We start from the raw sequence: 24627 nt of genomic DNA on the forward strand, positions 1-24627 counted from the left end.
AGTGTTATTCTTCAGATTGGGGGAAAAAAAAACCCTGCTCTTACTTTTATTTAATTCCAAAGTACTCTTCTTCTGCTTACTGAATATCAGTGTTCCATGGGAGAATGGCACAAGAACCTGGGCCTAGAGTAGAGGAGGTTTTTTTTGTGTGTGTGTGTATTTCTTTTTTATATGCAGGTATGAGTTGTTCTGTTTTTAATGTATAAATCTGACATGCTCAGTCTGTTTTCAGTAGTACTGTTTAGCACTGCTCTTGCTTTCACGATAACCAATTTGTTCCACTACTACTGTTTACAAATTCTTAAATTTTAAGTCTAGAAATAACTGTGTCTACAGTTAGGCAGACTGAAGAGAAGCTATGAAAAACTACAGAAAAAGCATATAAGGGACTTCAGAGGAAATGCCAAAAATCACAGGGAAGATCGGTCTGAAATTGAGAGGTTAACTGGAAAAATAGAGGTATGTGCATAGTAATAATTTCTTCAGCATGGTCGTCAGCCTTCCTGTAGGAAGGTGCTGTTTCTAATTGTACTAGTTCTGAAACCAATTTTCTGCCATCTCCACTGCCGTGGAGCTATTTCAGAGGCACATCCTGTCATCACTTGGTCTTCTGTGGTTGGTGGGCTTACTAGCTATCGGTAGTGCTCAGTAGGGCACTTTGAGGACATTTCAAAATATATGGAGACATTGGTTTGGTTGTTCAGATGACAGAGTGAAGCTGATGTTTAGGAGACAGGAAGTAGGGACACTAAACATGCCCAGGGCCATTCCACACAGGAGGGATTACTGTACCCCAAATGCCAGTGTTGAGAAACATTGAGAAACATTGACCACCAGTTACCAGTGGTCCTCCATGGGCAGTGTCCTTATCCTATTTATCATCTGATAGAGTAGAGGCTCAGTCAGTGTTGAAAGTAGATGGCTTTTTGTACAGAATACTGTGCGTATCAGATTGTTTATCCTCATCCTCAGTTTCCATTTAGATATAGTAAGCCCTCTTTGCTGACTTCATTTTTTACTAAGGCTGAGTAACTGTGGTTATTGTGCATGTTGATTCCTGAAGGATTTAAGGGAGGTGGCAAGTCAACAGTGCCAAAGATTGATGAAACAGTGGTGCAAAGCTGTCACTCTTTTCCCTTGTATCTGCTGCTCCCCTTCTCTGTCTATGCCCTTGGTTCTTCAGTGTACCTGAGAATCACCAAGGTCCTCTTCAAGCTGTCAGAGATTCTACTCCAGTATTATGACATGGGACCTAGAAGTTAGTGTTTTAGTGTTTTATCTACCTTCGTTGTCTGATTGTAATTTGAGAAATGTTCACCATCTCTCTATGATTGCTTACAATTTGTCTACTCAGAGTGACCTTTCACCCACAAAAATGCCATTATTACTACTTAGAATTGTAATTTCTATGTTTAATGTTCTTTTACATCTTAATGTTTTTATATATTTGAAGAGCTTAGACTCAGAGGACTATGAAGATACTGCTTCCTCTCCAGCCATCTTCAGTGATACCTGGGTTTTTTTCTCCCATGCCCCTCATCTTCCTCTTGCTATTCATTACCATTCTCTTTTCTTTCTACCTCAAAACCCCATCTTTGATTTTCATGTCATCAGCCTGTACCTCCAGCCAGTATACATACGACCAAAGTAACCACCTTCTGATCCCTGGATTACTTCCCTGGCCCAGAAGTTTCAGCTCCCAGGACATTGTTACTTTCTCTAGAGTTACACTTGTCATAATTCTTGAGGGTTTCAGTATCCACAGGATGATACTCATAACACTCTGGTCTTTGAATTCCTTGGTATTCTTTCTTCCATGGATCTCTTGATCTCCTCCTTGTCTCATCCACCCATTCCCACTGCCATTCTTTGGGTTCCATCATTGCCAAACTTGCAACCTTCCTGGAATCACCTTTTTAATCATCTCATTCTTTGACTGCCATCCTTCTCTTTTCAGCTCACTCCCTCCAATCTCAATAATATCCTGTCAATAATCGTTGGACTCCATCCCCAAGTGATTGAATTCTGCCTCCTTTTCATGGCAGGATGGCTACCTCATGTCCTCACTGTCAGTCCTTACCCAGCTTAAATTCCATGGTTATGTTCCTTACATTCCCCTTCAGCTCCTGTGTCCCCCTCTTCATCATATTTGCTTGGCAAAACCATAACTAGTTAAATCCAGCTTCCTGCCCTCTCTCTACTTAGCATTTTTGGCAAAATGTGGCTGGAGAAAAGCAAGCATGCTGATTGGCTTCATTTTAAATTCGTGGCCACTTACCTCAAGGAGTTTCTAGTGCTTCCCAGAATCATACTACATTTCCCCTCACTCTGCTACTTTCCATAATGACTATCTTATACTTTCTCTTTTCTCAAACTTTCAACATTTTTTCTGACATTCTCACCATTGGGTGATGGTGTTGCTTTCCATTTCATTGAGAGAATGGAAGCAATAAAAAGAGAATTTTCACAAACTTCCAATGCTGTGTCTACCCACCTATTTGCATCTGTGCCCATCTACTTTACCTTTGTGCTAGTGGAACTGTCCATAGTCTCCACGGCCCCTACCCAAGATGTGGTTCCAATGATTCTTCTCTCTTCTGCTTCCTCCCTTCCTCCCTACTGGATGTTTTCCACCACCATCTAGATTTCTCCCTTCTTAAATATCCTCTCTTGACCTCTCTCTGCCTCTGGATGCTGCCTCATTCCCCGCCCCTCCTTCAACTTATAAGTAAACTACATTAGGCATCTGTACCTGTCTCCAATTCTTTTTTGTCCCTTTTTCCTGCACCTACTCAATAAGGCTTTTGCCTCCTCACTCTATGGAAGCTATTTACATAAGGGTCACCAATGAGTTCCACCTTAAAGCGCTTTCTAGATTTGACTTAGAGAACTAAACCGCACTTTCCTAGGCTTTCTCCTGCCTTGTTACCTACTCCTTCTCACTCTCTTTTGCTCCCCAACCTTTTAATATTGGAATATACTCAGGGTTGTATTCATTGAACCTCTTCTTTTTTGTGTCTGTGCTCATTCCCTTGGTGATATAATTCAGTCTCATAGTTTTTAGCATTGTAAATATATTGATAATTCCACACTTATAATCTGGTATTGTCCTTTTTTGCTACAGAATTTCCACCTGCCTGTTTTCACCTATTTCACAGTTCCACCTTGATGTCTGAAGCTGTGTCATACTTGACATGTCCAGAATAAACTTCCTGGTTTCCTCTTCCCCATATCCCAGCACCATTCCTTTTCATTTAATGGCAACTCCATTCCTCAGCTTTTCAAGCTCAAAGCCTTGGAGTGACCCTCAACTTCTCTTTTCTCCACACAGCAGCCAGAATGATTCTGTTGTAAGCCAAAAAATGTCCTCTCTTGTACAAAAACCTTCCAGTACCTTCTTTTATTTATTTATTTTTAAAAATATTTTATTTATTCATTCATGAGAGAGAGAGAGAGAGAGAGAGAGAGAGAGGCAGAGACACAGGCAGAGGGAGAAGCAGGCTCCATGCAGGGAGCCCGATGCGGGACTCAATCCCAGGTCTCCAGGATCACACCCTGGGCCGAAGGCAGACGCTAAACTGCTGAGCCACCCAAGCATCCCTCCAGTGCCTTCTTTTAAAAGCCAAAGTTATCCTGATGACCTATACAGTCTTGCTCCTTGATAACTGACCTTTCTTTACCGACTTTTCCCTTTACTCCATTCAAGCCACACCAGCCTCCTTGCTTCTACTTCAAACATTGGTACTTGCCTTTTCCTTCCCAGAATAGTATAACTTCATCCCCATCTCCCTGGGAGTTTACTTAAATGCCATCCCTTTTTAAAAATTGCAACCCCCAGCTCTGAGCACTCCGTTTTCTTCAAAACAGGTATGATCATCCAGTGTATTATACATCGAATGTGTTGTCTATTGCCAATGGAGTGGGGCTTGACTTTTTGTTTGTTTTGTTAACTGTTGTAGCCCCACCACTTAGAATAGTTCCTGGCATATATAAGAGAATGAATGAGTGAGTGACTATCAGAAAGCTGGTTAACAGTGATTACCCCATACTAGCATGAGATTGCTGGAGTTGAGGGTCCTGGAGGACAGTGATAGAAACCCCTTTGATTACTCCATTTTTATAAATTTGGGCTCATTTTCTTATTGACTTGAAGTGATCCATCATTTATTTTTACTATTTGGCATTGGGTGACAAAAGTCTGTTAGAATTTAGTACAGATCTCCCCTTGTTATTCAAGTCTTTGTAGTTCTTCTGTTGAGATAGTAAAAATTTGGATATCAAAAAGTACTACATTATATGAATCTATTTGTTCCTGAATTTCAGATACTGAGAGGTAAGACTTGGGCTACCCAGGGACTCATCTGAACATTTTTTTGATCTGTTCAATTTCCGGGTTTGGATATCAAGAATTTGAGTAGTGGGATCTCCCCATAATCATATTTTGAAATTTTAAAATGTTCTCGTAAGATCAGTTTCCTGAAAAATCACTAAAAACGATAACAACCTTTAGGTGGCAGCAAATCTATGAAAATCATCACGAACCCAGGATTTAGCATCTGTGTTGCATACTCTTCACCATTAGGGTGTTAAATTTAGAAAGACAGATATCCAGAGGCACAGTGTGTTAGGAATAGTATTGCTCTACAGTTCTGTCGGCTAAGTGAGTAATGGGGCTCCTGCTGGGGAGAAAGTTGCCTGTGTACCCAGGGAGGAGGGGGAAAATAAGAGTAAAAGGGAATCTAGGAGCAGGGACAGCCAGGGGAAGCACTTACAAGTTAAGTACTTTAATTGCCTCTTCAGGAATTTCGTCAGAAATCACTGGACTGGGAGAAGCAACGCTTGATTTATCAGCAACAGGTGTCTTCTCTAGAGGCACAGAGGAAGGCTTTGGCTGAACAGTCAGAGATAATTCAGGTAGGTGTAAGCCGTTTTAAAATAACAAGAGCAGAGAAGTCTTGATGGCAATGATGCTAGCTTAGTGTAGTGCACGTGTGCTCATTCATGTCTCCGCGTGTCTTTGTGCCATGTGCTCCTTTGCTTGCTTGCTCCTGCCCTCGAGCTCTGTCTCACTCTCTCTGTCTTGCATTCTCTGGCTCACTCCATGCTCACCCACGTCAGTCTCCTGAATTTGGTCTTCCCTTTTTCTCCCCTTCTGTCCCTCCTTTCTCTCTTTCTTCTTCTGTTCTCTCTCTGTCTCCTTTCTCATTTCTTTGGGTCTCTGGCTTACTTGTCTGGCTGTTTCGGGCTCTTGCCTTGGCTCCACTTCGTGTCTCGCTCCATTTCTAGTAGCTGGGGTACCTTGGCCGAGATGCCTCAGCCAGGGAGCTTCAACCCGGCTGCCTGTTTGCTTATAGATTCCAAGAGTTTCACACTGCATTGATGTGCATACTAACTAAAAGCAGTATCTTAGTGGCAACAGAAGCACTTTAGAACTCTAGTAAAAATCTTTTTTTAAAATGAACTAGTTACTAGTTTTTAAGCAGACTTAAGCAGAACCAAAAAATAGCTATCTAATTTGGGGATGTTTCTTCTTGGATACTCTGTTTGCCTTTTCAATGAAAAACCAAGAACATAAAAGGAAAGGAACGTAGAAGGGAATAAATATTTGAGACCATCTATGGTGTGCTGGACACAAGCTCAATACTTTTTCTAGACTGCAGTTCTCTAGAATATGTAGTTTTATGTTGTCTGTTTAATATCATGATAATCTGTCAAGGCTAGTAGTTATCTCAGTTTTATAGAATGAAGGAATTACTGGATAAGTTAAAAGAGCTGACAGGAGGCTTTAAAAAATATTTTTCAGAAACAATGTGCATCATTTGCTGCTTTAACTCTCAGTAATGTTTTGACTTGTAATCATTCCCCTGAAATATCAGCTGGCTGATAAAGTACTGCGAATGGCTCTGCTATGAGTGACTCCACTCAGGATGGTCAGGAGGGGCCCATAGCAACCTCAAGGAAGAAAATTATTTACTAGGCTACACCGAGCTATGCAGTCAGAGTGGGCCAATAAAATCCTAGATGTCTAGACTACAGTTTTTTTACCTGAATGCTAAAGCACTATGCAAACATAAATAGCTATAAGATATTGTTGTAGTCTTCAGATTGGAAAAAAAAGGAAATCAAGTCCTACTTTTCAGTTCTCAATTACTCATCTGTGGAGTGTGCTTATTATTGATTGCAAATCCTGTTTTCAAATTACTATTGTGATTACTCTGCATAATTAAACTTCATTGTTAGTAAAAGTGAGATTTTTATTTACCATAATTCAGCTAGGCCAGAATAAGAAGCCTTTAAAAAGCCAACATTTGTTTTCCCTACTAAGGGCATTTGAATTATTCTTCTGATAGTTTGTTTAAAACTACTTTGCCTGCTTAACTCAAAAAATATTACTGGTAATATATTTCTCTTTCTCCCTTAGCAAACTAAACAAAATTAAATCTTTCTGTGGTTTAGTATGTAGCAGTATTATATAATCATCATTAAAAAAAAACTTTAAAATAAATTTCTGTATAGTTGTTACCCAGCATTAATAGATACCATCATTTTGCTGGTCTTTTTTTTTTTTTTTTTTTTTTGTGGTAGAAATCACAGTAAAATTTACCATCTTAACCATTTTTAAGAGTTTAATATAGTAATCTTACTATATGCAGGTTGTTGTGTCATAGTAATGTAATTATATGCATATTGTTGTGTAACAGAGCTCTAGAAATTGTTCCATTTGCAAAAGTAAGACTTTACTGATTGAACAACTCATTTTGCCAGTCTTGTTTCATCCTTCACCACTTTTTACCTTTGGCTGGAATATTACAAAGCAAATCACAGAAATTGTCATATTTCCCAACAGATAAGGAAGGACCTTTACAAATTATAATATACCAATATTACATTAACGGAGTAATTTATTACTAGAACTTAATATTCAGTCTGTTCAGACTTCCCCAGTTGTCTGAAATTATGTCTTTTTACAGTTGATGTTCAAGTTGGAATCTAGTCAAGGTTGCTACGTCACATTTTGGTGATATGTAAGTCACCATTAAACAGTCAAGGGAGAAGATCTGGGAGAGAGGATAAATGGATATCAGCATCCACACTTCCACCCCATTTTTAAGAACTCAATATAAACTTCTTTCTTATATATTTTTTAACATCTGAAAGTGGAGTTCACAATAACTTCTCAATTTTTGAGTCCTGTGCTTACTCAGGTTTCTTTCTTTTAGTCAGCTATTAAAGTTATAGAATACATGTTCATTTTAGAAAAATGAGAAATTGTCAGTGAGACAGGAATTAAATGAAATCACCCCTAATTCCATCATTTAGAGATTTATCATGATTAACATTTTGTTGTAAATTTCTTCCAACTTTTTCTATGCTTCTATGCAATGTAATTATAGTCATGTACATTTATTAGGAAAACACTGTTGTATGGGGGAGAGAATATGTATATTCGGTTTTTAGATTCCACATACAAGTGAAATTATACAGTATTTGTCTGACTTATTTCACTAAGTATAATGCCTTCTGAGTCCATGCATGTTGTCACAAGTGGCAAGATTTCATTCTTTTTTTTATGGCAGAATTATATTCCATCATAATAGAATATAAATACACACCAGCACCCATACCCCACATCTTCTTTATCCATTTATCTGTTAATGGACACTTGGGTTGTTTCCATATCTTGGCTATTGTAAGTAGTGAGGCAGTGAACATAGGGGTGTGGATATCTCTTTGAGTTGGCATTTTTGTTTTCTTCAAATAAATACCCAGAGGTGGGATTAGTGGATCATATGGTAGTTCTATTTTTAATATTTTGAGGTGCCTCCAGACTGTTTTCTATAGTGGCTGCACCAATTTACATTCCTACCAACATTGTATGAGGTCTCCCTTTTCTCTACATCCTCACCAAAACTTTTGCTTTTTTGTCTTTTTGATACTGGCCATTCTGACAGATGTGAGGTATTATGTCATTATGGTTCCAATTTGCATTTCCCTGATGATGAGTAATGCTGAGCTTCTTTTTATGTGTCTGTTGGCCACCTGTATATCTTATTTAGAAAAATGTCTGTTCATGTCTTCTGCCCATTTTTTAAATCAGGTTTGGTTTTTTTCATATTAAGCTGTATAAATTCTTTATATATTTTGGATTTTAATCCCTTATAAGATGTATGACTTGCAAGTATCTTTTCCCATTCAGTAAATTGCCTTTTTGTTTTGTTTACAGTTTCTTTTATCATGCAAAACCTTTTTAGTTTTTTTTTTTTTTTTTTTTTTTAAGATTTTACTTATTTATTTAAGAGAGACACACAGAGAGAGAGAGGCAGAGACACAGGCAGAGGGAGAAGCAGGCTCCATGCAGGGAGCTCGATGTGGGACACTATCCCCGGACCTGGGATCATGCCCTGAGCTGAAGGCGGATGCTTAACATGAGCCACCCAGGCATCCCAAAACCTTTTTAGTTTGATGTAATTCCATTTGTTTATTTTAGCTTTTGTTACCCTTGCCACAGGAGACTGGTCCAAAAAAATATTCCTACACCTGACTTCAAAGAGTACTTATGTTTTCTTCTAGGAGTTTTATAGTTTCAGTTCTTGGGTTCAAGTGTTTCATTGATTTTGAATTTTGTATATAGTGTAGGATAATGACCTAGTTGCATTCATTTGCATGTAGCTGCCTAGTTTTCCCATTGTTTATTGAAGAGACTGTTTTACCCCATTGTTGATTCTTGCCTCCTTTGTTATAGATTAATTGACCATATAAGTGTGGATTTAGTTCTGATCTTTATTCTTGTCCATACTATGTTAATTACTATAGCTGTGTGATATAGTTTGAAATTAGGGGGCATGATACCTCCAATTTTGTTCTTTCTCAGTATTGCTTTGGCTACTTGAGATCTTTTGTTGTTCCATACAAACATTAGAATTTTTTGTTATAGTTCTGTGGAAAATGCCTTTGATATTTTGACAGGTATTGAATTTGTAGATTGCTTTGGGTAGTATAGGCATTTTAACTATTAATTCTTTCAGTTCATGAGCACGGAATATCTTTCTGTTTATTTGTGTTGTCTTCACTTTCTTTCATCAGTGTCTTATGGTTTTCAGTGGACAGCTCTTTTACCTCTTCGGTTAAATTTATTCTTAGGTCTTTATTCTTTTTGATGCAAAAGTAACTACAATTATTTTGTAATTGCAATTTTCTGATAGCTCATTATTAGTGTACAGAAATACACTAATAAGTTAGTATGTTACTTTTGTATCCTGCAACTTTACTGAATTCATTTATTAGTGTAACAGTTTTTTCTGTAGTCTTTAGGGCTTTCTACGTATAATATCATGCCATCTGCAAATTTTCATGGCTTTACTTTTTCCTTTACAATTTTGATGCCCTTCTGTTTCTTCTTCTTGCCTAATTGCTGTGGTGAGGACTTCCAATTCTATGTTGGATAAAGTGGTGAGAGTGGGCATCCTTGTCTTGCTCCTGATTTGAGGAAAAGCTTTCAGCTTGTTGGGTATGAAGTTAACTTTAGATTTGTCATTTATATCCTTTATTATGTTGAGGTATATTCCTTCTATATTCACTTTGTTAAGGGATTTTATCATAATTGATGTTGAATTGTCAAATGCTTTTTCTGCAAATATAGAGATGATCATATGATTTTTATCTTTCATTTTGTGGCGTATCACATTAATTGATTTGCAGATGTTGAACCATCCTTATATTCCTGGAATAAATCCTATTTGATCATGGTATATGATCCTTTCAATGTATAGTTGAATTCAGTTTGCTGATATTCTGTTGAAGATTTTTTACATCTATGTTCATCAGGGATAATAGCTTACAATTTTCTTTTTCATGGTGTCTTTGGTTTTGATATTAGAGTAATGCTGGCCTCATGAGTTTGGAAGCATTCCTCACTCTTCAGTTATTTTAGAATAATTTGAGAAGGATAGGTACTAACTTTTTTTTTAAAGATTTTGAGAGAGAGCACGAGTGGGGGTGGGGTGCATTGGGATCAGTAGACTTCTGAGTGTGGAGCCTGACTTGGGGCTCTATCCCAGTCCCCGGGATAATGACTTAACAAAAGCCGGGTGCTTAACTGACTGAACTACCCAGGTGCCCCAGTACTAACTTCTTTAAATGTTTTATAGAATTCATCTGCAAAGCCACCTGGTTTTGGACTTTTATATTTTGGGAGTTTTAAAATTATTCAGTTTCATTACTTGTAATTGTTTGGTTCAGATTTTCTATTTGTGTGTGATTTAGTCTTGGAAGGTTTTCTGTTTCTAGGCATTAATACATTCTAAACATTTTCCAGTTTGTTGGCTTGTAATTGTTTGTGGTAGCCTTTTATGATCCTTTGTATTTTTGTGGCGTCTTGTAACTTCTTTTATTTGGTTCTTCTCTCCTCTCTCTCTTTTTTTTTTTTCTCTCTTACCAATCTGACTGGAGATTTGACAGATTTTTTTTATCTTTTCAAAGGACCAGTTTTTAGGTTCATTGATCTTTCTGTTTTTTAAGTCTCTATTTCATTTATTTCCTCTGACCTTTAGTATTTCTTTCTTCTACTAACTCTGGGCTTTGTTCTTCTTTTCCTAGTTCCTTTGTGTGTAAGGTTAGATTGTTCATTTGAGATTTTTATTGTTTTTTGATGTAAGCCTCCATCTTTATCAATTTCCCTCTTACAACTACTTTTGCTGCATTGTTTCCATTTTCACTTGTCTCAAGGTATTTTTTTCTTTTTAATTTTTTCTTGTTGTTGATCCATTAGTTGTTTATAGCATGTTATTTAGTCTCCATGTGTTTGTGTTTTTTCCAGTTTTCTTCTTGTAATCAATTTCTATTTTCATAATGTTGTGGTCAGAAAAGATGCTTGATAAGATTTAAGTCTTACTGAATTTATTATGTTTTTTTTTTTTGTGGTCTATCATGTGATCTGTCCTGGAGAATGTTCTGTGTGCACTTGAGAAAAATGTGTATTTTGCAGTTTTTGGATGACGTGTTTTGTTTATATCTATTAAATCCATCTGGTTTAATGTGTCATTTAAAGCCAGTGTTTCCTTTTGATTTTCTGTCTGGATGATCTATTCACTGATGTAAGTAGGGTGTTAAATTCCCCTACTATTTAATATATTACTGTCAATTTCTCTCTTTATGTCATTTAATATTTTTCTTATTATTTTGATGCACTAAGCACTTTATAACACAATATTTATTCTTGGGGATTTAAATCTATTTGATATCCTCCTTTCACATTATCATAGGAATCAGGTAAAAAGGTTTTGGTTCTTGACACTGGAATCTTGATCTGTAATTTATACAAACACTATTTGTTTCTTTGCCTTTCTCCTTTGAGCATTCCTCTGGCTTGTGGTCATTATTAAGCATCTACTTTATGTGGCCACAGTATAGGATTTGGGTCCTGTACAGTATACAGTAAAAGCTTTAATCCATGGCAGATTGACTTCCCAGAGACATTTCCATTTCCATTTCTAAAATAAAATTGGATACTTTTACCTTTTAAAAATATTTATAATAAGGTGAATTTTTCTTAGATGATTCATGTCCATCTTCAGTATTTAAATGAAATATGTATCTGGATACAGAATTAAAACTTGTGAACACTAGAAAGTTGGGAACTAAAAACCAGGAGAGCTGGGATATATAGCCTAGGAATTATCTAAGTCTGCAGGAACTTTATACTATAGGTCTATGAGATAGTCACTAACCAGTTTTATTCGCATGTACCTCAGTAGATAAATCATTGGAAGAAACTAATTTGAGATACGCTATTATTTGGTTAAGTCTCTCAGCTCAGGGAGTGTGTTAAATATTGAAGACGGAACCAATCTTTCCTTCAAGCACCTTTTTCCTCAAGAAGCAAAATTCTCCTAATTCCCTCCACCCCAAATTTAACCATTTTGTGGTTGATTTGAATCATCTGAATATGCATGTCTGTAATGTATCTGAAAATACAGAATAATTAACTACATGCATGTAACATGTTCTGGGGTGGGGAGAGAGGACACTTTGACCTGGAAACTTAAGAAGTTTAGTAATTAAAAAACCCTAATTTGAGCTTCCATGGAAATAAAATAATTCATTATAGTTCCTATTTCCTATGTTGTAAAGAGGAGAGAAATCCAGTTTTCCTGTGTGATGACTCAGATGCAGGTAAACTTCTGCACACATAGGTAAAATAATGCAGCTGTTTTTGCAGTAGGTGGGCAGCATCTCTTCTCCTGAGGAGTCTCTTTACTTTCTTGATTCTTTTTTACTCCTTCTTCTCAAGATATTTATTGTATAATTTTTTAAGATTTCATTTTTTTTTTAAAAAAGATTTTATTTATTTATTCATGAGAGACAGAGAGAGAGAGGCAGAGACACAGGCAGAGGGAGAAGCAGGCTCCATGCAGGGAGCCCGACGTGGGACTCGATTCCCGTCTTCAGGATCACGCCCTGGGCTGAAGGCGGCGCTAAACCGCTGAGCCACCCAGGCTGCCCCTAGATTTCATTTTTTAAGAGCAGTTTTATGTTTACAACAAGGAGAGGGAGGTACAGAGATTTCCTTTATACTATCATATGTGCATGACCTCTTCTGTTCTCAACATCCCTCACCCGAATGCTACATTTGTTACTAGGGAGGAACCTACACTGACACATGATAGTTTACTTTAGGGTTTACTCTTGGTATTGTATGGTCTATATGGGTTTGTATAAATGTATAATAACATATACCCATCATTGTAATAGCATACTGAGTATTTTCACTGCCATAAAATTCCTCTGTACTCTGCCTTTTCATCTCTCTCCTGCCCTACAGCCCCACAATCACTGGTATTTTTGTCTCTTTGGTTTGCCTTTTCCAGAATGTCATATAGTTGGAAGTATAGAACATGTAGTCTTTTCAGATGGGCTTCTTTCCCTTACTAGTATGTATTTAAAGTTCCTTTGTGTCTTTTGATGTCTTGATAGCTCATGTGTTTAGCACTGAATGATATTCCACTGTTTGGATGTATCACAGTTTATTTATCCACTCACTTACTGAAGGACATCTTGGTTGCTTCCAGATTTTGGCAATTATGAATAAAACTGCTATGAACATACATGTGCAGGTTTTTGTGAGAACGTAATGTTTTCAATTCCTTTGGGTAAATGGCATGAAGCACAATTGCTGGATCATATGGTAAGAATATATTCAGTTTTGTAAGAAAACACCAAGTTGTCTTCCAAAATGTCTGTAACATTTTGTATTCATACCAGCAATGTATGAGAGTTCCTGTTGCTCCACATCCTTTCCAGCATTTGGTATCATCACTGTTCCAGATTTTGGTGATTCCAATAGATATATAATTATTGTATTAATTTGCATTTCCCTGATGACATATGATGTAGATCATCTTTTCATATGTTTATTTGCCATCTGTATATCTTTTTTGGTGAGAGGCCTTTTTAGGTCTTTGGCCCATTTTTTAATGGAGTTGTTTTTTTCCTTATTCTTGGGTTTTAAGGATTCTTACTGTATTTTGTATAATGGTCCTTTATCAAGTGTATCTTTTGCAGATATTTTCTCCTGGTCCCTGGCTTGTCTTCTCATTCTCTTGATATTGTCTTTCAGAGAGTGAAGTTTTTAATTTTAATCAAGTTCAGCTTGTCAGCTATTTCTTTCAGGACTTATGTCTTTGGTGTTATGTCTAAAGAGGCATTCCTATACCCAGATTTATCTAGGTTTTCTTCTATGCTATCTCCTAGGAATTTTATAGTTTTGCATTTTACATTTAGGTGTATGATCTATTTTGAGTTAATTTTTAAGAAGAGTAGAAGATGTCTAGATTTATTTTTTTGTTTGTGAATGTCCAGTTGTTCCAGCACCATTTGTTGAAGAGACTGTCTTTGTTCCATTGTATTGCCTTTGCTCCTTTGTCAAATATCAGTTGACTCTATTTAATGGGACCCATTTCTGGGCTCTCTGTTCAGTTCTATTAAATTGTTTGTCTTTTCTTTCACCAGTATTATGCTGTTTTGGTAACCATTGATTTATAGTAAATCTTGAAGTCAAATAGCATCAGCCCTCCAACTTTTTTCTTCTTCAATATTATGTTGGCTAATCTGAGTCTTTTGCCTTTCCATATAAACTTTAGAACCAGTTTTTCAATATCCATAAAATGATTTGCTGGGATCTTGTTTGGGATTGTGTTGGATCCATAGATCACATTGGGAAGAACTGACATCTTGACAGTATTGAGTTCTCCTATCCATGAACATGTAGTATCTTTCCATTTATTTAGTGCTTTGATTTAATTCATTAGAGTTTTATAGTTTCCCTTAAATAGATTCTGTATTTACTTAGTTCTATTCATACTTAAATATTTAATTTATTCAGGCATTAATGTAAATGATACCCTGTTTTTAATTTAAATTCCACATGTTCAATATTGGCATATAGAAAAGTGAGAAGTTTTGTGTATTAACCTTATGTCCTACAAATTTGCTATAATTGCTTATTAATTCCAGGAGAGATGTTTTTCTTTTCTTTTTAAAAGAAGTTTTTATTTTAATTCTAGTTAGTTAACATATAGGGTTTTATTAGTTTCAGGTGTACAATATAGTGATTCAGCAATTCCATACATCATCCGGTGCTCATCACAAGTGTACTTCTTTTTTTTTTTTTAATTTTATTTATTTATGATAGGCACACAGTGAGAGAGAGGGGGGCAGAGACACAGGCAGAGGGAGAAGCAGGCTCCATGCACCGGGAGCCCGACGTGGGATTCAATCCTGGGTCTCCAGGATCGCGCCCTGGGCCAAAGGCAGGCGCCAAACCGCTGCGCCACCCAGGGATCCCCACAAGTGTACTTCTTAATCCTCACCACTTATTTAACCCATCCCTCACCCACCTCTCCTCTGGTAACCATCCCTTCTCTATAGTTAAGAGTCTGTTTCTTGGGGCACCCGGAAACAGTTGGTTGTTATGTCTGTTGGCTCAGTTGGTTAAACATCTGCCTTCGACTCAGGTCACGATCCCAGGGCCCTGCTACATCAGGTTCCCTGCTCAGCAGAGAGCCTGCTTCTCCCTCTTCCTCTGCTGCTCCTCCTGCTTGTGCTCTCTATCTCTGCCAAATACATTCTTTTTTTAAAAGAGTATGTTTCTTTCTCTCTCTTTTTCCCTTTGCTCTTGTTTTGTTTCTTAAATCCACTAATGAGTTAAATCATATGGTATTAATGTTTCTCTGACTTATTTCTCATAGCATTATACTCTCTAGCTTCATCCATGTCATTGGAAATGGCACAATTTCATTCCTTTTTATAGGTAATATTCCATTGTGTGTATATATACATATATATCATCTCCTCTTAATCCATTCATCAATTGATGGACACTTGGGCTGCTTCCATATCTTGGCTATTCTAAGTAATAATACTATAAACACAGGGGTGCATGCGTCCCTTTGAATTAGTGTTTTTGTATTTGTTGGGTAAATGGTCAGTAGTGGGATTACTAGAAGGTAGGATGCTATTTTTAACTTTTGAGCAACTTTGCAAGAGAGTTCTTTGTTGCTGTTCATTCGATTTTCTATGTAGATGATCATGTTATCCTTGAGCAAAGACCACTTTATGTCTTCCTTCCCAATCTGTATACCTCTTGTTTCCTTTTCTTGCCTTATTGCATTAGGGAGGACATGCAGTTGATATTGAAAAGAAGTAGTGAAAGGGGATATGTTTGCCTTGTACCTGATCTTAGTGAGAAAGCTTTGAGTTTCTCACTATTAAGTATGATGTTAGCTGTACAGATTTTTTTAGGTCATCTTTAGCAAGTTGAGAAAGTTCCCTTCTAGTCCCAGTCCTTATCATGAGAGGCTTTTTTGTTTCTTTGGGTCATGAGTGGGTTATTATAAATGAGCCAATGCTTTACATTTTTATGGAAGTAAAACTCAGTTTTATTTTAGTCTTCCTTATTCATAAATTGTCCTTTTAGAATTTCACTTCTGTCTATTGGTAATCTGTGTTTCTAGGCTCAGCTTGCCAATCGGAAACAGAAATTAGAGTCTGTGGAGCTGTCCAGCCAGTCGGAGATTCAGTACCTGAGCAGTAAGCTGGAGCGGGCCAATGACACTATCTGTGCCAATGAGTTGGAAATAGAGCGCCTTACCATGAGGGTCAATGACTTGGTTGGAACGAATATGACTGTTATGCAAGAGCAGCGGCAAAAAGAAGAAAAATTGAAGGAATCTGAAAAACTGTTAGAGGTTTGTTTTAAAATTACCATAGCTGGGGAAATGTGTATACGCACGTTTTTAAGAGAAAATAATTAGCCCAAAAGTCCATCAACTGAATGGATAAAGATATTGTGTATATATACAGTGGAATATTACTCAGCCATCAAAAAGATGAAATTGTGCCATTTGCAATGATTTGAATGAAACTAGAGTGTATTATGCTAAGCGGAATAAGTGAGAGAAAGACAAATACCATGATTTCACTCATATATGGAATTGAAGAAACAAAACATATGAACAGAGGGAGAGGGGGGAAAAAGGAGAAGGAGGAAGACCATAAGATATTCCTAAAGGTTGAGAACAAACTGAGGGTTGCGGGAGGGGAAGAGTGGGTGGTGGGAAGGGATAATTAGGTGATGGGCATTAAGGAGGGCACTTGGTGATATGCACTGGGTGTTATATGTAAGTGATGAATCACTGAAATCTACTCCTGAAACCAATATTACTAATATTATAATATGTTAACTAACTAGGATTTTTTAAAAATTTATTTTTATTAGCTTCCGAGGTATATATCATATATACACACATACAACAGTGTTCAATGGTTCCCCTTTCTTTGCATCCTTACCAATATCTGTCATTTCCAACCTTGTTATTTTTTACCATTCTGACTAGCATGAGGTGGTATCTCATTGTGGTTTTGATTTGTAATTCTCTGATGCCAAGTGATGTGAAACATTTTTTTCATGTATCTGTTGGCCATTTGGAGAAATGCCTGTTCATGTCTTCTTTTCATTTCTTGTTTAGGTTTTTTGTTTTTTGGGTGTTGAGTTTGATAAGTTCTTTATGGATTTGGATTACTAGCCCTTTATCTGATAAGACATTTGCAAATATCTTATCCCATTCTGTGAGTTGTCTTTTGGTTTTGTCGACTGTTTCCTTTGCTGTGCAAAAGCTTTTTTTCTTGATGAAGTCCTTATAGTTCATTTTTGCCTTTGTTTTCCTTGCCTTTGGAGATGTGTCTAGCAAGAAGTTACTATGGCTTGGAAGTTCCTTTGGTCATAGAGGTTGCTGCTTGTGGTGTTCTCTAGAATTTTGGTGGTTTCCTGTCTCACATTTAGGTCTTTCATCCATTTTGAGTCTATTTTTTGTGTATGGTATAAGGAAATGATCTAGTTTCTTTCTTTTTTTTTAATAAATTAATTTTTATTGGTGTTCAATTTACCAACATACAGAATAACACCCAGTGCTCATCCCGTCAAGTGTCCCCCTCAGTGCCCGTCACCCATTCACCCCTACCCCCCGCCCTCCTCCCCTTCCACCACCCCTAGTTCATTTCCCAGAGTTAGAAGTCTTTATCTTCTGTCTCCCTTTCTGATATTTCCCACACATTTCTTCTCCCTTCCCTTATATTCCCTTTCACTATTACTCATATTCCCCAAATGAATGAGAACATACACTGTTTGTCCTTCTCCGATTGACTTATTTCACTCAGCATAATACCCTCCAGTTCCATCCACGTCGAAGCAAATGGTGGGTATTTGTCGTTTCTAATGGCTGAGTAATATTCCATTGTATACATAAACCACATCTTCTTTATCCATTCATCTTTCGATGGACACCGAGGCTCCTTCCACAGTTTGGCTATTGTGGACATGGCTGCTAGAAACATCGGGGTGCAGGTGTCCTGGCGTTTCATTGCATCTGAATCTTTGGGGTAAATCCCTAATAGTGCAATTGCTGGGTCGTAGGGCAGGTCTATTTTTAATTCTTTGAGGAACCTCCACACAGTTTTCCAGAGTGGCTGCACCAGTTCACATTCCCACCAACAGTGTAAGAGGGTTCCCTTTTCTCCGCATCCTCTCCAACATTTGTTGTTTCCTGCCTTGTTAATTTTCCCCATTCTCACTGGTGTGAGGTGGTATCTCATTGTGGTTTTGATTTGTATTTCCCTGATGGCAAGTGATGCAGAGCATTTTCTCATGTGCATGTTGGCCATGTCTATGTCTTCCTCTGTGAGATTTCTCTTCATGTCTTTTGCCCATTTCATGATTGGATTGTTTGTTTCTTTGGTGTTGAGTTTAATAAGTTCTTTATAGATTTTGGAAACTAGCCCTTTATCTGATATGTTATTTGCAAATATCTTCTCCCATTCTGTAGGTTGTCTTTGAGTTTTGTTGACTGTATCCTTTGCTGTGCAAAAGCTTCTTATCTTGATGAAGTCCCAATAGTTCATTTTTGCTTTTGTTTCTTTTGCTTTCGTGGATGTATCTTGCAAGAAGTTACTGTGGCCAAGTTCAAAAAGGGTGTTGCCTGTGTTCTCCTCTAGGATTTTGATGGAATCTTGTCTCACATTTAGATCTTTCATCCATTTTGAGTTTATCTTTGTGTATGGTGCAAGAGAGTGGTCTAGTTTCATTCTTCTGCATGTGGATGTCCAATTTTCCCAGCACCATTTATTGAAGAGACTGTCTTTCTTCCAGTGGATCGTCTTTCCTCCTTTGTCGAATATTAGTTGACCATAAAGTTCAGGGTCCACTTCTGGGTTCTCTATTCTGTTCCATTGATCTATGTGTCTGTTTTTGTGCCAGTACCACACTGTCTTGATGACCACAGCTTTGTAGTACAACCTGAAATCTGGCATTGTGATGCCCCCAGATACGGTTTTCTTTTTTAAAATTCCCCTGGCTATTCGGGGTCTTTTCTGATTCCACACAAATCTTAAAATAATTTGTTCTAACTCTCTGACGAAAGTCCATGGTATTTTGATAGGGATTGCATTGAACGTGTAAATTGCCCTGGGTAACATTGACATTTTCACAATATTAATTCTGCCAATCCATGAGCATGGAATATTTTTCCATCTCTTTGTGTCTTCCTCAATTTCTTTCAGAAGTGTTCTATAGTTTTTAGGGTATAGATCCTTTACCTCTTTGGTTAGGTTTATTCCTAAGTATCTTATGCTTTTGGGTGCAATTGTAAATGGGATTGACTCCTTAATTTCTCTTTCTTCAGTCTCATTGTTAGTGTATAGGAATGCCATTGATTTCTGGGCATTGATTTTGTATCCTGCCATGCTACCAAATTGCTGTATGAGTTCTAGCAATCTTGGGGTGGAGGCTTTTGGGTTTTCTATGTAGAGTATCATGTCATCGGCGAAGAGGGAGAGTTTGACTTCTTTGCCAATTTGAATGCCTTTAATGTCTTTTTGTTGTCTGATTGCTGAGGCTAGGACTTCCAATACTATGTTGAATAGCAGTGGTGAGAGTGGACATCCCTGTCTTGTTCCTGATCTTAGGGGAAAGGCTCCCAGTGCTTCCCCATTGAGAATGATATTTGCTGTGGGCTTTTCATAGATGGCTTTTAAGATGTCGAGGAAAGTTCCCTCTATCCCTACACTCTGAAGAGTTTTGATCAGGAATGGATGCTGTATTTTGTCAAATGCTTTCTCTGCATCTAATGAGAGGATCATATGGTTCTTGGTTTTTCTCTTGCTGATATGATGAATCACATTGATTGTTTTACGAGTGTTGAACCATCCTTGTGTCCCGGGATAAATCCTACTTGGTCATGGTGAATAATTTTCTTAATGTGTTGTTGGATCCTATTGGCTAGTATCTTGTTGAGAATTTTTGCATCCATGTTCATCAGGGATATTGGTCTGTAATTCTCCTTTTTGGTGGGGTCTTTGTCTGGTTTTGGAATTAAGGTGATGCTGGCCTCATAGAATGAATTTGGAAGTACTCCATCTCTTTCTATCTTTCCAAACAGCTTTAGTAGAATAGGTATGATTTCTTCTTTAAACGTTTGATAGAATTCCCCTGGGAAGCCATCTGGCCCTGGACTCTTGTGTCTTGGGAGGTTTTTGATGACTTCTTCAATTTCCTCCCTGGTTATTGGCCTGTTCAGGTTTTCTATTTCTTCCTGCTCCAGTTTTGGTAGTTTGTGGCTTTCCAGGAATGCGTCCATTTCTTCTAGATTGCCTAATTTATTGGCGTAGAGCTGTTCATAATATGTTTTTAAAATCGTTTGTATTTCCTTGGTGTTGGTAGTGATCTCTCCTTTCTCATTCATGATTTTATTAATTTGAGTCTTCTCTCTCTTCTTTTTAATAAGGTTGGCTAATGGTTTATCTATCTTATTAATTCTTTCAAAGAACCAACTCCTGGTTCTATTGATCTGTTCCACAGTTCTTCTGGTCTCAATTTCGTTGATTTCTGCTCGAATTTTAATTAACTCTCTTCTTCTGCTGGGCGTCGGGTCAATTTGCTGCTTCTTCTCTAGCTCCTTTATGTGTAAGGTTAGCTTTTGTATTTGAGTTCTTTCCAGTTTTTGAATGGATGCTTGTATTGCGATGTATTTCCCCCTCAGGACTGCTTTTGCTGCATCCCAAAGATTTTGAACAGTTGTATCTTCATTCTCATTAGTTTCCATGAATCTTTTTAATTCTTCCTTAATTTCCTGGTTGACCCTTTTATCTTTTAGCAGGATGGTCCTTAACCTCCACGTGTTTGAGGTCCTTCCAAACTTCTTCTTGTGATTGAGTTCTAATTTCAAGGCGTTATAGTCTGAGAATATGCAGGGGACGATCCCAATCTTTTGGTATCGGTTCAGACCCGATTTGTGACCCAGTATGTGGTCTATTCTGGAAAAAGTTCCATGTGCATTTGAGAAGAATGTGTATTCAGTTGAGTTTGGATGTAAAGTTCTGTAGATATCTGTGAAATCTATCTGGTCCAGTGTATTATTTAAAGCTCTCGTTTCTTTGGAGATGTTGTGCTTAGAAGACCTATCGAGGGTAGAAAGAGCTAGATTGAAGTCACCAAGTATAAGTGTATTATTATCTAAGTATTTCTTCACTTTGGTTAATAATTCGTTTAAGTATTTGGCAGCTCCCACATTCGGGGCATATATATTGAGGATTGTTAAGTCCTCTTGTTGGATAGATCCTTTAAGTATGATATAGTGTCCCTCTTCGTCTCTCACTACTGTCTTCGGGGTAAATTTTAGTTTATCTGATACAAGGATGGCTACCCCTGCTTTCTTTTGAGGACCATTTGAATGGTAAATGGTTCTCCAACCTTTTATTTTCAGGTTGTAGGTGTCCTTCTGTCTAAAATGAGTCTCTTGTAGACAGCAAATAGATGGGTCCTGCTTTTTTATCCAGTCTGAAACCCTGCGCCTTTTGATGGGGTCATTAAGCCCGTTCACGTTCAGAGTTACTATTGACAGATATGAGTTTAGTGTCATCATGATATCTATTTAGTCCTTGTTTTTGTGGATTGTTCCACTGAACTTCTTCTTAAAGGGGAATTTTAAGAGTCCCCCTTAAAATTTCTTGCAGAGCTGGTTTGGAGGTCACATATTCTTTCAGTTCCTGGCTGTCTTGGAAGCTCTTTATCTCTCCTTCCATTTTGAATGAGAGCCTTGCTGGATAAAGTATTCTTGGTTGCATGTTCTTCTCATTTAGGACCCTGAATATATCCTGCCAGCCCTTTCTGGCCTGCCACGTCTCTGTGGAGAGGTCTGCTGTTACCCTAATATTCCTCCCCATGAAAGTCAGGGACTTCTTGTCTCTTGCTGCTTTAAGGATCTTCTCTTTATCTTTGGAATTTGCAAGCTTCACTATTAGATGTCGAGGTGTTGAACGGTTTTTATTGATTTTAGGGGGGGATCTCTCTGTTTCCTGGATCTGAATGTCTGTTTCCCTTCCCAGATTGGGAAAGTTTTCAGCTAGGATTTGTTCAAATACATATTCTGGCCCTCTGGCCCTTTCGGCGCCCTCGGGAACCCCAATTAAACGTAGGTTTTTCTTCCTTAGGCTGTCATTTATTTCCCTTAATCTGTCTTCATGGTCCTTTAATTGTCTGTCTCTTTTTTCCTCAGTTTCCCTCTTTGCCATTAACTTGTCTTCTATGTCACTCACTCATTCTTCCACCTCGTTAACCCTTGTCGTTAGGACTTCTAGTTTGGATTGCATCTCATTCAATTGATTTTTAATTTCTGCCTGATTGGATCTAAATTCTGCAGTCATGAAGTCTCGTGAGTCCTTAATGCTTTTTTCTAGAGCCACCAGTAGCTGTATAATAGTGCTTCTGAATTGGCTTTCTGACATTGAATTGTAATCCAGATTTTGTAGCTCTGTGGGAGAGAGGGCTGTTTCTGATTCTTTCTTTTGAGGTGAGGTTTTCCTTCTAGTCATTTTGCTCAGTGCAGAGTGGCCAAAAACAAGTTGTATTGGGAAAAGGAGAGAAAGAGAGGGAAGAAAAGGAAAGAGAAAGAGAAAAAAGAAAAAGAAAAGAAAAAGGAAAAAAAGAGAAGAAAAAGAGAAAGAAAAAGAAAGAAAGGTGAAAAAAAAGGGGGGTGGGGGAAGCAATCAGAAATCAAAAAGAAAAGAAAAAAGAAAAAAAAAAAACAAAAAACACGGGGGAGTATCTTCTGAATCTGTATACTTTAAGTCCCTTGACTTCCCCTGGAACTGGTCCGTCTAGCTGGTCTTCTGGGGGAGGGGCCTGCTGTGCTGATTTTCAGGTGTTAGCACTTGGGGGAGCTGCTCTGCCCCTGCCTGCTGCAGGGCTCAGTGGGGGTTGTTTACCCCGTGAGGCCCCAGGAGGAACAGCCGCAGTTGCTATGGCAACTCTGGAAGCCTGGATTCAGCCTCCGCAGGAACTACGGGGCTCGGGGCTCTCGGCTCTCCGTCCGCAGGGCCTGGAGGCTCCGGGGCGGGGCCGCTGATGTGCTCAGCTCGGGGCAGGAGCGTCCTTGCTGTCCTGGGCCCTCCCGGCCTCTGCCTGTCCCGGGGGGAGGCCGGATCCTGGGCTGTGTCCCGGCGCCCTGTGCTCCCGGCCTGCGCTGTTGGATTTGCGCTCCTGCCCCGCAGCCCCCTCCCTGGAGCCGCTCCCGAGCCCCTCCGAGCTGCTCCGGTGCGCGCTGCAGCCCTTAGGGAGCTCGGCGCACTCTCCTGCGCTCGCAGGTGTCTGTTAGTGTCCCCGGGAGCCCGAGGGCATCCCCGCCCTCCTGGGTCCTGCTCTAACTCCCTGCGAGCCCCTTTCCCCCGGGAAGGTTGGTGCAGCTCCTGCTCCTCCGGGACGGGGCTCTCCTGTCCTGGGGACACTCGCCCCGGCCTCAGCCCGGCTCCTCGCGGGGCCCCTCCCCCTCGGAGGCCTTTTGTTCCTTTATTTCTTTTTCCCCGTCTTCCTACCTTGATAGAAGCGCAAACTCTTCTCACTGTAGCATTGCAGCTGGTCTCTCTTTAAATCTCAGGCCGAATTCGTAGATTTTCAGGATGATTTGAAGGTTATCTAGGTAATTTGTTGGGGACAGGTGATTTGGGGACCCTGCTCTTCCGCCATCTTGCTCCTCCTCCTCGGAAATGATCTAGTTTCATTCTTCTACATGTGGCTGTCCAGTTTTTCCAGCATTATTTACTGAACAGACTGTCAGTAGATAGTCTTTCCTGCTTTGTCAAAAGTTAGTTGACCATAGAGTTGAGAGTCCATTTCTGGGTTCTCTATTCTGTTCTACTGATCTGTGTCTGCTTTTGTGTTAGTTCCATACTGTCTTGATGGTTTGAGCCTTGTATTAGAACTTGAAGTCTGGGATTGTGATGCCACCAGCTTTGATTTTCTTTTTTTTTTTTAATTTTTATTTATTTATGATAGTCACAGAGAGAGAAAGAGACAGAGGCAGAGACATAGGCAGGGGGAGAAGCAGGCTCCATGCACCGGGAGCCCGATGTGGGATTCGATCCCGGGTCTCCAGGATCGCGCCCTGGGCCAAAGGCAGGCGCCAAACCACTGCGCCGCCCAGGGATCCCAGCTTTGATTTTCTTTTTCAACATTACTTTGGCTCTTCAGGGTCTTTTCTGGTTCCATATAAATTTTGGGATTACTTCTTCTAGCTCTGTGAAAAAAGTTGATGGTACTTTGATGGGGATTGCATTGAATGTGTAAATTGCTCTATATAGCATAGACATTTTAACAATATTTGTTCTTCCAATTCATGAGCATGGGATGTTTTTCTGTTTCTTTGTATTTTCCTCAATTTCTTTATGAGTATTCTATAGTTTTCTGAGTACAGATCCTTTGCCTCTTTGGTTAGGTTTATTCCTAGGTATCTTACGGTTTTTGATGCAATTGTAAATGGGATTGATCAACTCTTTAATTTCTGTTTCTTCTGTCTCATTGTTAGTGTATAGAAATGCAACTGATTTCTGTGCCTTGATTTTATATCCTGCCAAGGTGCTGAATTCCTGTATGAGCTCTATCAATTTTGGGTTTTTTACATAGGGTATCATATCATCTGTGAAGAGTGAGAGTGTGATATCTTCTTTGCCAATTTAGATGCCTTTTATTTCTTTTTATTGTCTGATTGCTGAGGCTAGGACTTCCAGTACTGTGTTGGATAGTGA

At 38.6% G+C, this 24627-nt stretch overlaps 1 protein-coding gene across 7 annotated transcripts in view; it reads left to right on the top strand.

Annotated features, from left to right (window-relative positions):
- The window catches only part of CEP63 (centrosomal protein 63), a 64179-nt gene that overhangs the window by 19663 nt on the left and 19889 nt on the right, over nt 1-24627 (top strand). For 5 of the 7 annotated variants that reach the window (XR_008663911.1, XM_055321119.1, XM_055321123.1 and 2 more), the window contains exons 5-7: nt 337-459; nt 4801-4914; nt 16011-16244. Coding sequence is in view for 6 of the 7 variants with exons in the window: in XM_055321119.1 (XP_055177094.1) it covers nt 337-459; nt 4801-4914; nt 16011-16244 (471 nt within the window). In the remaining variant the exon portion in view is untranslated. The remainder of the gene's footprint in view (nt 1-336; nt 460-4800; nt 4915-16010; nt 16245-24627) is intronic. The other 2 variants (XM_055321121.1, XM_055321122.1) reach the window with 2 other exon arrangements.

The sequence above is a fragment of the Nyctereutes procyonoides genome, unplaced genomic scaffold (genome assembly GCF_905146905.1).
Source record: "Nyctereutes procyonoides isolate TBG_1078 unplaced genomic scaffold, NYPRO_anot_genome, whole genome shotgun sequence".
Taxonomy (NCBI): Eukaryota; Metazoa; Chordata; class Mammalia; order Carnivora; family Canidae; genus Nyctereutes; species Nyctereutes procyonoides.